General features: G+C 36.4%; 1 protein-coding gene across 38 annotated transcripts in view; it reads right to left on the bottom strand.

Annotated features, from left to right (window-relative positions):
- The window catches only part of RIMS1 (regulating synaptic membrane exocytosis 1), a 490,703-nt gene that overhangs the window by 339,718 nt on the left and 134,202 nt on the right, over window positions 1-16,783 (bottom strand). For 37 of the 38 annotated variants that reach the window (XM_074947969.1, XM_074947975.1, XM_074947977.1 and 34 more), the window contains exons 2-3: window positions 4,362-4,575; window positions 1,509-1,520 (exon numbers count right to left, since the gene is read on the bottom strand). In XM_074947969.1, coding sequence (XP_074804070.1) covers window positions 1,509-1,520; window positions 4,362-4,575 — 226 coding nt within the window. The remainder of the gene's footprint in view (window positions 1-1,508; window positions 1,521-4,361; window positions 4,576-16,783) is intronic. The other variant, XM_074947939.1, reaches the window with a different exon arrangement.

The raw sequence follows: 16,783 nt of genomic DNA, 5'->3' as shown, positions 1-16,783 counted from the left end.
CTGCTTTGTCCAGAGTGCCAAATGTGCTATACGGTGAAGTGTCCAACTATGCAATGAAGTTATAATGTCATAATTCATAGTCATTATGAAAGCCCATGTAAAGTACACAGGAGAGTATCTCTTTGGAGTGGGGATGAACCTGAGGCTGGTGGGAGGGACCAATTCCCCAGGATTTGATGGCAGCTTGCCAAAAATGCCTGTGCAAATCAAAATCTCGAGATATAATAATAGTTATCGCATGCATATATGTTAAGCAATATCAAGAACACATTCAATTCACTCCCATACTTTGATGCTCCAGAGATATATACTAAAAGTAAATATGCCAACAGCAATCCTAATAATAATGGGTGCAGTTACCATGGAAAGTATGCTTCTCCAGCAGGGGTGCAGTCTTAGTCTTAAGTTAGGCCTGCGCTATGACCTTCAATGGAAATATTGCCATTCCATGACACAGTTATAGCATTGCTGCCTGAAAGTCAGGGATGGGTAATGCTATGCTTGGTTGTCATGCCTCCAGCACCTTTTTCTGTTCAGATGACTGAACAAAGCTTGCTAATTCCCATTGCCTGATATGCTAAGGTAAAAGTCTGGAGTACCTCCTCTGGGCTGGGATCCTGGCTCTATACTACATCTGGCTGGCTGGGAATTAAGAAGGTAAGAAAAACACACCTACTCTTTCACTCACATCCATCCACTATTTCCTCCAGTGCGGAGAATGCATAGCTGGATGAGGAGCCACTTACTGAACACAGAGTTCTGCTTGCTCCACATGAACATACTTATTTGACCCAGAAGTGCTGCACAGTGGTCCTATCTCAGAAAATGCATAGGCCTCATTGCACATTTCAATAATGAATCCGGCCGCTCCACAACTTTTCAACTTTCCAAAATGTACGATTTGCCTTTTTCACATGGGATTCATGAAGCGCCATCCACTATACTTTTGCCCATTTTTAGACAGTATCTTTTGCCAGCATCACCATGGTGAAAATACTTCAGATGTAAAATCAAAAGACTGACTTCCCATGAATTAGAAGTCAACTGAATTTTTGCTGCAGCAAGAGTTAAGACACAGCAAATGATATATATCAAATTAAAAATATATTAAAAAAATTAAACTAGATTTCCTGAAGGCAGATGGAAGGACCTTGTATCAGAAAAATCAAAAGCCAGGTTGTAATTGTACTCATATCTACTGAAATAAGCTCTTTAATACATTTTATCATTTCCTGCTCTTTTCTTGAACTCTTTAGAATTATAGAGATTGATCACTGCCCACAGATTTTAATGAATTTGGTTGATTATCCTAATTTTGGCAACTGCACACAAACTAGGAATGGTCTTGGGTTTTTTGTTGTTGTTTTGTTTTGGGGTTTGTTTTTTTGTTTTTTGCAAAAGATCATTTGTTTTTTGCAAAAGATCAATAATTAACATTAATATACTTCACATTTACGTTACTAACAACATTATAATAATAAATGATAAAAGAAAGCATGGATTCTAACCACTTTGTCCTCCTTTGGGAAAGCATCCAAGGAAGCAGAGTAAAGACAAAAAAGAAACAGGAAGAGAAAAAGAAAAAAGTAGGCAAATATTAATAGGCAGATTTCAAAGAAAGGCAATTCTAGTAAGTGTCTCTATAAAGAGTTAAAAACGTAAGAATTAAAAAAAAATAACATTTGTAAATAAAAATATTTATAGTACTACATGCACAGAAAATATATATTCTAACATGGCTCCATAGAAGCATGAAAGATTGTAGCAAAGAATGGAGAAGTCAAAGAAGAATGGAAATATTAACAATCATGTTTCTCATGTCAGTTTTGCCATGAGAAACACTTTCTAAATCTTTTAAGGGCACCTAATAGGGCCTTTGTAGTTATGTATCTGGGTTTTCATCACAGGCTGCTTGTTTTCAAGAGTCCGTAACTTAACACTTCCTCTCCTAGAAACGTGTCAAGTCAGCATACCGGACAAGGTCCTAACCCAGCCATGACATCTGTGGATCTTTGTATTTTATTTTATTTTATTTTATTTTAAATAGGACAATTTGACCATTTTAAAGTTTTTAAGTGAGTCAAAAATTAATTGGAAGTTAATTGGTTTTAGAGCAATACTACAAAAACAATTATCAGATAAGCTATAACACTGATGTCCCTTGACCCAGTTACAACATGGTTAAAATCTGTAGTGTGAACAGGCCTTAACCATGTTCCATAACTGGGCTAAAGCTCTAGCCATTTCCAATGCTTTGGCCCAGTCATCTGTCCCAGTAATAACACTAGGCATCTGCAAAAAACAAATTGTAACTGTTTCATAACTGGGTAAGGAGACAACTAGGTAACCAGATTGATGAGTCTGTTGCTTTTCCAGTACAGATGGGTCCTATCACTCAAAAATAGGTTATTTTATAGTGAATGCTTGATGTCTCTGCTGTGGGCTGACTTTCTTTATTGTGCCTAGGTACTGCAATTTACTATACTTAATTGGTAACAGTCTTGCAAAACCATCATGAACATTTACCAGACCAGGTACAAAAATATTCTAATTCACATTTACCCTGACAACAATGTTGATATTAATAAAACCAATAATTTTTTACTCTCCTGTCAAAATGATTATTTTCCCAGTGTGACAATAGAACAGAATTTTGCAAAACTAATAGAAAGCACCACTGTTCTAAAGGTCTGGAGAGAGAATCATAATTATTGCAATGACTAGGCACAACAAGAAAAATTCAGGAAGCAATTTAAACCTTAATTCTGAATGTCTTTGGATTTAAGTCACACCCCTTGGCTTTATTTTAAATACAGTAAATCAAATTTATGCTTGGTGCAACACAGCTGAAGTCAATGTTATCTCAGGAACAAATTTTGGACCAATGTTGATGTGTGACTAGAAATATTAGATAAGCAATAATTAAAACATGTTCAAGTTCTTCTGTGTTGTAAATATTGCAGATATTGTTGTAATATTACCTAAAATACCAAAGTAAACTAGTTTTTCCTGTGTAACCTGTTCTAATGATACCACCTGCAGGTGATAGGGTGTGGTGCACACACATAGTTTTAAAACACTGAACATATTCAGCGGGTCATGTATGCAGCTGCATTCTTTTTTCAAAAAGTGCATTGAACTCCAAGTAGGGTTACTGGAAGTTAAAAGAGTACACTAAGAGTATAACATATTCCTGGTATAAATCTGAAATAGGCTGTTTCTGCTTTTTTAATTTTTTTAAAACCTGAATTTCAAAAGATCCTCAATAAAACAAATTCTAGTTCAGAGAAGAGGAAAAGAGCGCAACAATAGTTTAGTTGTAGAAGGGATTAGCTGTATTATACATTTTGTTTCTTGTCCATTTTTGAATTGAGTTCATATAGAAAAAGGGAGTTCCAAATATATTTAGGACACTGTCAAAGATTCCAGTGCCTTGATACAGCATCTGGGAAGCTGCACTAGGTATCACAATAGCTAACAAATCCATTGATAAGATGAAAGACTATTTAAACATTTTAGAGCATATTATGGGGCCAGGATAGCCCCCCAAATCAGCACGTGGCAGTGGTCTTCCACATATATATCTCACCTCTCATGAATGAGTGGGATAGCTGAGTGGCTGCCACCAATGGATCCATGATGCCAGAGAGAAGGGAATTGCTGGGGCAGAAGGCTTCCATATAGATCCCTGGGAAACCTAAAGATTTGGGGCCAAGCTCTCCAGCTCATTCTATACAGGTGGAAAAGAGGGCGCAAACCCCACCTGCCTGACAGAAGGATCAGGAATTAACTCCATGAGAGGGATTCTAGTCCATGGTAAATTACAAGTACAGTACAATTTAAAACTAAATTAAATTAAAACTAAACTGAAACTAATACACTTGGTGTTCATCAGTGCAATTCGGAAGGGCTTACTTTCCCCTTCCCTGAGTTGATCATTCTTTTAAAAAGAAACACAAATGACCTTTAAACAAAGCTTTATGAAAAAGAAGTTTAAAATTCTACAGAGTTAATCAAAATTGCTCAATAGGGGAAATTTGACATCATCTAAGATGAAAATGTGGTTTATCATTCCAGATAAAATAAGAATTTTTCCTTCAAACTATAGCTCAGCACAGTCATACAACATTTTATTTTATTTTATTTTATTTTAATTAACTGTCTTTAGGGATCATAAATTTCTTCATACTTTTGGAATACATTGTTTTGACTTGTTACCTACCACCACAGAAACCTCACCTTAGAAAGGGTCAAGGTGAAATGATGAATGGAAGAGATGCGAAAGTAAGATAAGTAAGGAACAATTTGTAGGTTTGAGTGTATCAATATTTGCAATAAAAACTATACAACAGAAAACTTACATTGTTTGATCGTAGAGAAACACGACCTCCACATCGTGCACAAAACTTGGTCCGGCAGTAAGAGCATAAATGACCACAACCATCAGCAAACTTTGTTTTAAGACAGATTCCACACGTTGGTGCATCATCCTTGTGCTCTCCCTGGTAGCGGCGGGCTTCTTCACCTATTTTTCTTACTTGCTCTTTATAACTTTCAAATTGCTGATGCAACCTCCTGCACAGAAGAGAAAACAGTTTATAGCAATAACAAGAGAAACTATTTGTCTTTTGATTTACAACAGCATCTAATATTCTAGGTTCTTTTACAACAATTAAAATAGACAATATCAAATACAAGTTGAACTTGAAAGTTTGCCCCACCAGCTCTAAAATTCACATAAAAAATCTTAAGAGTAAACTAACAGGAGTAAGTGGTCAAAAGATAATTATTTAAAAGATGTCAGGTGAATCATTTTATGTGACTAATACCAGTTTCAAATATACAGTTACAGATTATCAAAAAACCCAAATCAGATATAAATGTATCTAACAATTATGAAATCAAAGCTAAAAAATACTTATCAATATTTGCTTGAGCATCAATTATTATTTATTTATTTACATTGCACTAGTGTCCATAGGTTATAATCAGGATGTGTGTTGCAAGCCTCAGTTTAAAAGGTTAGATGCTATGGAACAATTAAAGACCATAACTTAAAGATTCCAATAAACATTCCGCCATCATCTCTAAAACCAAGAAAAAATTCCCCAAGTGAAATGCACATATTTTAACATAGACAGACCAGCATCAAATACAATAAAAAAATGCTGGCAGTATCGATACCAGAGGTATATGACAGGTTTCAGAGTAGCAGCCATGTTAGTCTGTATCCGCAAAAAGAAAAGGAGTACTAGTGGCACCTTAGAGACTAACCAATTTATTTGAGCATAAGCTTTCATGAGCTACAGCTCTTTCAGAGGTATATGGACCTACTAAAGATTAAACTCTGGTCCATTTCTTCGCCCTTACTACAGTGGTCTCTTTCAGTTTTATTGCAGGGCTCTTCCTTCACAATGTACCTGGAATTCTGACACGAGAGCTCATGCTTTGCATAAATCCATATGAAATGATATGGACGTTATAGAGTGTACCACATATTCCAGTTTTCAGGTGCCAGATTAGGCCAGTTAGCAGTGGTTCCATGAACAAGCAGTTTTTCCTTGGTTGCTTCCAATTTTGTTCTAGAATCTAAATTCTTCATTTAAAAAAATGTAATCACAACCCTTATGGTGGTGACGGTAACCTTCAAAATGTGAACCAGATGAAAATAAACACAGTGGTGTCTTTTTGAGTCTGCAAATCTCCTTAAATAATAAATAGCTTTGAGAAAAGTAAGGACTTCTATTGACCTGAATGAGAAGATGACTGAAGCTTAAATTATGACAATTTAAACGTCAACATTGTTAGCTGATCAAACCGTGCAAGAACGAACATCGAAACCATCTACTGTGAATAGTGGCGCATTTTGCTGCCACAAGTAGGAAAATGTTTCGTAGTGGGAACCAGGACACCACCACTACATATTTTTTCCCCAGTGTGACTTCCGGCTTTCTGTCTATTACACCTAGCATGGAAGTCATAGATCCCAGATGAGTGAGAGTACAATAATACAGAGAGACATTTATAACAGATGTACACCTCACCATCCTTATGTGGAAACCACATGCAAAATTTTCAGATATTTATACTTTTCTCAATATATATCTCCTTAGATATTATAAAAACATGAAAAACTAAATATCTTATTAATAGAAACAGGACATCTTGAAATTAATACATTATGTAAGTACATGTGTCTGTTCATGAAAGCCTTGATTATTCTCTTCATCATTTCCTCCTGCTTTGAGATGGCTACTTTATACTAGCTTTGAGAATCACGCCCTTAAACAGATTTTAGTTACATACCTTTTACTCTTGTGGAAGCTGTACATTTGAGTGCCCTTTTCTGAGATATAAATAGGACTCAATCTTAACTAGTAACAATCAACTCAAACTCCCCGCAAAATTTCTTCGAAGTAGTTGCATATTTTTCTTTTTTAGATGCTATTCAAGCTTTGCAATTCATCATCCAATTAACTAATAGATTGGCTGCCAGAATTAATGTTAAAATACATATATTTGGTGTTAGAAATGGTTGTTCATAATTAAATAAATTAGTAATAATTAAGTAATTAACATCAATGTATGTGACCAAACCACACAGTCTAGTTTGAAGCTTCACTGGTTTCAAATACTAAAAGGGCTGAAGAAGAATTAATTGAATGGAAGCCTTAGTACTCAGGGAATACTGGAACATTTTTTGTTCCAGTACTTGAGCAATTCTAATAGTAAGCAAAGAATGATGTTCTCTGTCCTTGTTTTTCCCATCTGAGGGTAAGTGAAAGATGGGATTCAGGAATAAATCAATCAGCAATTACACTAATAACAGTCACCTTGTTAGGACACCATTCTAATAAAGAAGCAGAAGAAAAAAGGCAAAGTTAACCTAATTTTCTCTTCTCCCTCTCTATAAACATTATACACTATCCTAAGTGTTTTGTGTTAATGAAAAAGCAGGCTGTAGCACCAAAGACTTAGTTTTGCTAAACCGCTTAAGCAACATTTGCGATGTCGGATTAGATAAGAGAAAAATGGGTCAAGAGAATTAGACAAAATACTGAAAAACAATACTACTACTGGTTACATTATTGGATTTCACCTTTGATATATAACTACTTTTATTAGACTACTAATGCCATCTGCTCACATATAGCTTTCTAATGGGAACTATTAAAAATGTTAAGGAATATGTAAAATAACCAATTTAATTATCCAAATAATTTTAAGAGTACCATAAGTAAATCAATTACACAGAATGTATCCATCAGGAATTTTGCTTAATGCTATTTAATTTGTGACCAGACTGGTTTTGCTGCAGTAAAATTTCTGATGGATATTTTGCTGTACATTTTGTTCAGGATGGAATTATAGCATGGAAATGAATTAATTTTCCCTCCTCTGCACACTGGCCTGGTATTGCCAAACTTGGGTTATATAGTAAAGCAGGAAAGAACTGACGACAGAGAGTACAGTACATCTGTTTTTGTCTTAAGACTTTTGCCCTGCTCCTTTTCTATTAAGTATGTGTAGCAAAAAAAATGGTTTAGCTTTGAAATATTGATATGAAACAGAAACTTTCATTTCAAATTCTGTTGTTGGAAAACCAAAACAGGTTGTTGAAATTGACATTTTCCATAGATTTTGACAAAACCATATTTTCCAAGGGAAAAATATTTTGGTCAAAACATTTCTACCAGCTTGACTGATTAGTTTATCCTAAATTGAATTATTTTTTGATTTGGGGTGGTGGTGGGTTTTTTAATTTGTTATATGGCAGTGACCATGGATTCATTATATCCCTTCATTTTCACTCCTAATGGTCTCACATTTTCCTTTTGCTTTGAAACTTTCTATGCTTGCTTTCATCCCAAAGGTTATTTATTTGTTCATCAGTTACCAAGCCAGATTAGCACGAAAAAATACACAATTCCTACCATAAAAAATTTCAGTAGCTTCATATGGATAGAAAAAAATATAAAAATTACTGAGGGTACAAAATGCAGACTCACTGAAAAAAATCAATCTAAATTTGGGTGAGGAAAAAGGGTTAGATTTTTATTTTTAAGTTAAGGTTTAAAGTAGTGTGTTTTGCCTGTGCAGTAAAAAAGTTTCATATTTGTGTTTGTTTCATATCAACACAGTGCTTGCTTAAGTGGGTACAGAATAGTGGGCACACATGGCGAATCAACTGCAGTTCTTGTTTTGGATTACTTTATTGGCTCATTCCAAGGATAGATCTTATGAGAAATTCATGTTGTTAGAAGAGCACTTTTTATTTTATAGGAAATACAGAAGCACACTCTATAAAATTCACATTTGGATTTTAGCCCCGTTCTGCTCAAACATAGGTGTGGCTTCTCGATCTGCCTCATTCAAGCCAGGGACAAAACTCCTATAGATTTTAATAAGACCAGGATTTCACCCCCGTCCTGCTCTTTCCTAACTGGTAAATGGGTTCACTAAGGGTAAAGTCCATCAACTGGGATGGAGAAGGATTCCAGCAGCCCCTTCTCGTGGGGAAAATAAAGGAAAAGATATTGTGTTAAAGTAGCACTAGACCTTAGAAATTAAGTACATAAAAGTAATGAAATTGAAAAGGGTTAAGATTTTCTCCAGTGACATTATCTCTCCTACATTGCACATATGATATGAAAACCACCAAATGTATTGTTTTATTTTGTTTCTTTTCAAGAAGACCCATTGTTGCTCATTGAAAAAAAAAAAGACAAAATGTGACAAAAAGGTCCATTTAGCTTAAAGACATGTTCCATACTTTTTCTGCATACTTTTTCTAAGAATGCCATGAATTTGCATCAATTTATGTCTAGATATATTTAAAAGCTTTGAAATATGCAGTTAGTCACTTTGGATGTCCAGCAGATGGCACTGAAGATTGCATTTTCACATTGTCTTCTCTCATGTTCAACTGAAATTACTGACTCTCACAACCTTAAACATCTAATTTTCTATAATAAAATTCTGTTCTGTTGTGGGCACATCTTATTAGAAAAAAGGTGTCTTCTCATAAGTGCCATCGCTGTAAAAAGTGCAAAATACAGCTCAGCAGCTGTAGCACTTATGGTGTGAAAAAAATAGTGCTCTGAATAAGATGCAGTATCTTGCCCTGTACACATACACAATTTTTTCATAAAATCAGTTAATTTTTTTGTGTCTATCTTTATTATCATTTTTAATTTTATATCATCCTTAGCAACAATCAGCTCAAGAAGGTAAACTCTATGATCTACTTCAAAATGAACATGACAAATTATGTGCTCTGGTGTATTTTCTTCAATCACTTGATCATACTCTGCTTTCAAAGCCAGGAGCAGAATCCAGCAATCCTGATACCCAGCATTCCACTGCTATCTCACAAAGAGCTGTGTGTATCACGTCCCACTCTATGGGTTGGTCCACACAGTGTTTGTCTTTAGTAGGAAAAGGAGTCAAGTTTAGATTGGGCTTAGCTAACACATGCTAAGAATAGAGACTACATGTGACCCAAACACTTTGCTTCCCTTATCAGTTTTCTACCATTCCTAGCTTTGGATTTATATATATTACTTACAGCTTCCCCTTTATTTTATTTTATTTTTATAGCTGCCTTCACTTTCCCTCTAAACCAGGTCAGTTTCTTAAACAAAACAGAATTCTTCCTTGATTGCAGGATTGTGGCTTTTGGGGCATCTAGTAAAGTGTTCTTAAACAATTCCCAGTTGTCATTCACATTTTTCTGATTAAATTCTTCTTCCCAACTGATTTGGCTCATAATTGTTCACAGCTTTGTGAAATTGGCCCTTTTATTGCATCAAATATATACACCTCTGGTCTGGACTTTAATCTATTTGTACATTACAAATGTAATCAAGTCACAATCACTTGTAGATAAAGTTACCACAAATTTTTAGTTCAGTGATCAAGTCCTCAGTGTAAAGATTAGGTCTAATATAGTATTCCACTGTGTTTGGATGCAATGCTTTTTGAATTAAGAAATTGTCTTCTATAATATTTAGACATTCAAAGGATGTTTCATATTATATGTATATTATATGTTGTTATATTTTATTATTTATATTTGTATTATATTTTAATCACCTGTATTTGGTTTAATGGGAACTGTCTCTTTAAGATCAGGATGTGACATTTGATTGTAAAGTAAGCTTGCAGGAGACAAAGCAGCCTGTGAGAAACCCTGAACCTGTTTAAGCTCAGTCAGAGGTCAGAACTTGGATTAATAAACATCTTTATTGACAGCGCATTATTTTTAAGGTTTAACAATAGAAGTAACTGAGGGTTTGGGAACCTCAGGACACTGCTAATGAAAAGTCATCTGTACCACTAACTGCAAGTGTTCAAAAATCCTGAGTCAGAAACCTAAAATTGTAAGATTTTTATAAAATTACATGAATTTTAGGTAAAATAATTGCTTTGGTTTTTGTTTGTTTTGCCTCCTGGTTTCTCTTTAGTGATTAGGATTCAGTTAGGCCACATTTTCAAGCTTCTCTCTACAACCATGAGGATGCAAAAATCTTAGGTTTGTTTTTTTTAAGTGAAAGTTCAGATTCTCCCATATTCATATGACTCCAGGAACTAGGGCTTTAAGTATAACACCAAATATCATAAGACTTATGATAAATCGGGAGAGTTGACAACACAGAGACCCTCCTACTATGAGTCCAGGTTAGACCAGTAGGAATTAAAAGTTGTTAGCCTTTAATGATGTTGGGTGCTCCTCTATGAAATATGTTTGAGCTCTGACTAAGTTACAGCTCCCTTATCACAAATTCACATCGTGTTTTGGTAGAAACTGGTAGAATCAGAAGAGAGACCAAGAACTATCTAGGTCACAACACTGAGCTACCCCTTCTTCCCCTAGAGAAAGCAATTTTCAAGCTAAAACTTTACTAAATGAAGGGTTTTTTTAAATGTACAAATTATCTAATTAAATAACTTGCATAAAATGTCACACATGGAGCTGCATGAAACCTGGCAATGCTGTAAGTAATTGGAAGATTCCATTTTCATACATTTTATTTTTTTAGTGTGCAGCTATAGCCCACCAGTGCTCTCAATTTTTATCTGTCGTGAAAGAGACTACCTACTAAAAGATAAAGTTGCTTCAGAAACCTTGTGACTCAAGAGGGACAATTGGTTGATTATGAGTCAGTGATGTGTGATATCTAAAATAAAGGAAACTAAATTTGCTAGCTTCCCACTATTCCTCCCAGCATGATCACAGGCAGCTGCTGTACCAGGAAGGTTCCCTCTGACCAAGCCTGCAGGAACTTTTATAGGCTTTCTTTTTTAGCTAAAAGTTGCTTTTATACATCAAAGATGAACTAACTCTTACAAAAACTCCACTTCATGTCGGTTTTCAATTACATACTTCAGTAATGACAGGTTTCAGAGTAACAGCCGTGATAGTCTGTATTCGCAAAAAGAAAAGGAGTACTTGTGGCACCTTACAGACTAACCAATTTATTTGAGCATAAGCTTTCGTCACGAAAGCTTATGCTCAAATAAATTGGTTAGTCTCTAAGGTGCCACAAGTACTCCTTTTCTTTATACTTCAGTAAGAGAAGCCTTTGTCATTGGGCCCAATCCTGCAGGTCCTGATGAAGCTAAACTCCTGAGTTCAATGGAATTTATCATAAATAAGGCCTTTAAAATTAGATTCAATATTTTTGCAACATACTGTAGTTATTAAGGGCCTGATGCTGTGCCCATAGAAGTTAAGAAAAAATCTCCCATCAACTCCACAGAAACGGAAGCAGGCTTAGAGATTAGGAAAGGAAAGGGAATAAAATAAAGAGAGGGAAAGAGAAAGAAAACTAGTGAAGAGATGGAGAGGGAGAGGGGAAAGAAGAATAAGTGCTCGATCATCCACAGCTGTATCAGAGCTGTGCTCAATGCACCAGAGTTGGGAGGGTAAAATGGCTTTACATGACCTTTTTGCGACCAGCCCTTGTTGCAGCGGTTCAACTGCCAGCACGTTAAAGAATCATCAGATCTGCTCTAAATTACGCTGGCTTGTAACAGCCAAGAACTACTCAAGCACGGCTTGCTCCTGTCATGCTTCTTTATACCCCCCAACAGCATGTCCCCAACATGCTCCCACGCCTGGGAGTCACTTGGCTATGTTGGGCAAAATAACCTACACCTCCTCCTTCTCCTCCAGCCATTTTGTGTGGAGCTAGGCAGCCATCTATCTCATTCCCCCCAGAAGCAGCTTAGGTACCTATACCAACTGACTCCATGTGGCAAGGCCCGTACATGGATCGCTAAGCAGATGTAGGTGGCTATCTCTGAGACAGGGGAGGGGTTTAGGACACAATCCTCTCATTAGCATCTCCCATTGACTAGCTTAGGCAGCTCCCGGCCTAGCATGCTGGCTTTTGTGGATCACATTCTTAGGTGCCTATCTCTCCCCATTCATTGTACATGGAGACTAGGCACCTAAATCGGCTTTGTGGATGACAATGTTGTTCCTGTGATTTTCTATGCACCTAAAAGTTAGACATTATGACATTCAGCGGTGAAACAGCTAAGTCCCTTCGTGGATCCCACCCTAAGTGACTTAACAAGAAAAAGTCCCATTGATTTCAGATTGCAAACCCTGGTGGAGGTCTACAGCCTGGTTGAAGCATTTGTGCTTTCTTAACTTGTAGAAATTCCTCAGAAGATGGCTTTGGTTGCAAATCTAGCACAGGCTATTTGCTTGTCGATCTAAGTTACACATTTCAGCTACGTAAATAAAGACTGGTCCAGATGCTCACAGGTAATTAGGCTCCTAACTTCCACTAACATGAACAGGAGTTAAGTGCCTAAATATCTTTGAGGCTCTGGGCCACTCTCACATCGCATGATGATCCTTCATCTGATTTTAATCAAAGGGCAATAGACAACATATTGAGTTCTATTTATTAATGTTTTTATACTGCACCCAAAACCATGCTATCTGAGCATCTATATCTCACTCAGGAGAGAATCCCATTGGTATCAATATGATGTTTAATGTCTATTATCATTAATACACATGTTATAATCCGAAATACAAAAGACCAATAGATCATCTATGTCTTGTAAGAACAGGAGTGCTGCTTTTTGTCATGGAGAAGTGCAGATTGGGATTCCTTGGCCTTGAAAGTCTTTCTTTTCAATAGGCATCCAATTTTGTGAAAGCAAAAGTATGCAGAATATGTGAAAAGCAAAAGGCAGCAGTAGCTGAACTTGGGTACAAAATCACTGGCACTTGACAATGGTTTATTCCATAATTGCTCATGAACAAACTGATACAAGGTCCCAATTCAGGACAGCACTTAAGTATGTGTTTAAGGGCATGTCTACACTTACCTCTGGAGCAATTGATCCAGCAGGGGTCGATTTATCACATCTACTGAAGACGCGATAAATCGACTGCCGAGCGCTCTCCTGTCGACTCCGGTACTCCACTGGAGCGAGAAGTGTAGGTGGAGTTGACAGGGGAGTGTCAGCAGTCAACCTACTGTAGTGAAAACACCACAGTAAGTAGATCTAAGTACATCGACTTCAGCTACGCTATTTACGTAGCTGAAGTTGTGTAACTTAGATCGACCTTCCCCCCAGTGTAGACCAGGCCTAAGTCTCACTGAAGTTAAACAACCTGAAAACCAATCATCAAAAGTTTAAAGACTCTGAAAACAAATAATCAAACATTTTTCTTTTGAAAATAAATAACACAGATTTAAATAACTCCAAGGTCTATTTTAATATTGTGAGGAGAGTGATAAAATGTACCGTATTCAGGACATACCAACCTTTTATGTTCAATGAGATATTTTAGCTTTCTATAATTTACTTAAAAAGAAAAGGAGTACTTGTGGCACCTTAGAGACTAACCAATTTATTTGAGCATAAGCTTTCGTGAGCTACAGCTCACTTCATCGGATGCATACTGTGGAAAGCATAGAAGATCTTTTTATACACACAAAGCATGAAAAAATACCTCCCCTCACCCCACTCTCCTGCTGGTAATAGCTTATCTAAAGTGATCACTCTCCTTACAATGTGTATGATAATCAAGTTGGGCCATTTGGCCATTTCCAGCACAAATCCAGGTTTTCTCCCCCCCGCCCCCCGCCCACACACACACACAAACCCACTCTCCTTTTGGTAATAGCTTATCTAAAGTGATCACCCTCCTTACAATGTGTATGATAATCAAGGTGGGCCATTTCCAGCACAAATCCAGGGGGAACGTCTGGGGGGGGGGGTAGGAAAAAACAAGGGGAAATAGGTTACCTTGCATAATGACTTATCAAGGTAACCTATTTCCCCTTGTTTTTTCCTACCCCCTCCCCCCAAGACGTTCTTGTTAAACCCTGGATTTGTGCTGGAAATGGCCCACCTTGATTATCATACACACTGTAAGGAGAGTGATCACTTTAGATAAGCGATTACCAACAGGAGAGTGGGTTGGGGGGGGGGAGAAAACCTGGATTTGTGCTGGAAATGGCTCAACTTGATTATCATACACATTGTAAGGAGAGTGATCACTTTAGATAAGCTATTACCAGCAGGAGAGTGAGGTGGGGGGAGAGAAAACCTTTTGTAGTGGTAAACACCCATTTTTTCATGCTTTGTGTGTATAAAAAGATCTTCTATGCTTTCCACAGTATGCATCCGATGAAGTGAGCTGTAGCTCACGAAAGCTTATGCTCAAATAAATTGGTTAGTCTCTAAGGTGCCACAAGTACTCCTTTTCTTTTTGCGAATACAGACTAACACGGCTGTTACTCTGAAACCTATAATTTACTTAGTACACTGTGAATACTAGATTAGTCTCCAATTATTAGGTATTTATTTTCTAAGCTATTTCTGTGTATATTTCAATACCAAAGTTAGTGTTAGACAAATTGTAATTTCTTTTCTATTTTATTTGCTGTAGGTGACATCTGTTTTCATTCTTTAATTAAAATACTTTGTTAAATATGCATTTATGGCCTATCATCTAAATAATAACACAGGTGCTGTAAATAAATTCATCTTTTCAAATATAGTTCCAATAAGCAGTCACCAAATTCCCATGGGAAAATGAATTTCTGGTTTTAGCTGCAGTATTCACACACAAATCACTTCATGAAACCAGCCCAGATTGCTAATGGCAAACCCCAAAATCATAAGAAATACAAGAAATATAAAGTAAAGCCATATATTGGCATACATTATCCTTCACACATTGAAGCCAACAGACATTCCAAATGCACGCCATCTGTTCTCCAGCAAATCATCCTGCTCAGCCACAATCACCCACCACGGTCACACACAAACTAGCATAACTCTGCCCTATGTTTGATGTATTTCTATGGGATTCCTCATTATTTTTCCTACTTATGGCATTGTTTACATTATTGCCCCTTAGAAATATTAACCAGCTATAACAAACTTCTTTGTTTGTAATATTAGAATTGTGAACTATGCTATGCTATTAGTGATTGTTCTATCAGTGAGGCACCTTTGGTTATGTGCCATAAGCAGCACGGAGGTGTTAATCTTTGATATGTATATTGCTTTGTATTTTGTTTTATCCAAATGGAGAAGTTAAGGTTGTCTGGTTGAAATTTCAGTGAAAGTGCTTTGCACCTTTTGAAACAAAACAACTACAACAAAAAGGACACTCGCTGTTATGCAAACTCGCTGTTATCTTATGCAAAATATTAAATGAGAATTTGCATATTCTGATTTGCATCCAATTTGTTCATATCCCCAAACTTTAGCTTTAAAAAAAACTGATTGAAGGTTTAGTCTGGTGAAAGGTGTCAGATTGACAACTCTTGTAAACAAAGTCCTCTGTTTATCAAGCAGCAGGGCAAGTTTCCCATGCTTTCCCACACTTTCCCACTGCACTGCCAGCATACCTCAAATCTCATCAGGAAGGACTTCCTTTATAGGTAACAGGGGTAGTTCAGACTCCACGACCCTTACAATTCTTGGCCTCTTCTAAATATGTTAATTAGTGCAAACAGAGGGAACTTGAACTGAGACAAACCAAATTATCTCAGAGGGGCCAAACAACGCTTAGATGGAAATATATACATAACATGAGAAGGATGGGGATCTATAGGATGCCCTAAATTACCACTATTTGGGAAACTAAAACATTTCATTTTATGTTACATTACTGTATTAAACAGGAGGATTTGAAGATGCAAACTAAAATTTTCAAACTCGGTGTCTAAAGTTAAACTACTAAATCAAAATTTAGATGCCCAAATAAAATCTTTTGGCCAGAAGCTACATATATAAATACCTTCTAAAAGAAAATACATCTGTTGGAAATTTACCTAAAGTTTCATCAGGATTCAGAAAGAAAGAAATATACTATTGTCTTCACTGGCCAATCAACACCCTTAATTCTCAATTTTCTTAGAGCAACATGAGACAACACTGTTAGCAAAATAAGTGTGCTTCAAAATGTTTGGGAATCAAGAGCACTGATTAGCTGGTGAGGAGGCAATGATTTATAATACAGGGAATGAGTATAAAACCACTCAGTGAACGTTTTGTTGCTGGTACTGAGCCATAGCCAACTAACAGCTGCAAACAAGCGGAGAAAGAATGAACGTGAACACTGGCAGAATGGGCTCAGTTTAAAAATAGTTATAGTGCTACTTGATCCTAGACAGGCTTTTATCGAATGCATCCATTTTAAATATATTTTCCTTTACCCAGATATTATAGAGAGGGCTTTCAATTCTGCTTTCATAACTGAAGGCAGAATCTAGAATATTTCAGACAAAGGTTC

The sequence above is a fragment of the Natator depressus genome, chromosome 3 (genome assembly GCF_965152275.1).
Source record: "Natator depressus isolate rNatDep1 chromosome 3, rNatDep2.hap1, whole genome shotgun sequence".
NCBI classification, from domain to species: domain Eukaryota; kingdom Metazoa; phylum Chordata; order Testudines; family Cheloniidae; genus Natator; species Natator depressus.
The sequence above is the reverse complement of the archived record's forward strand: the minus strand, read 5'-3'. Positions and strand labels throughout refer to the sequence as shown.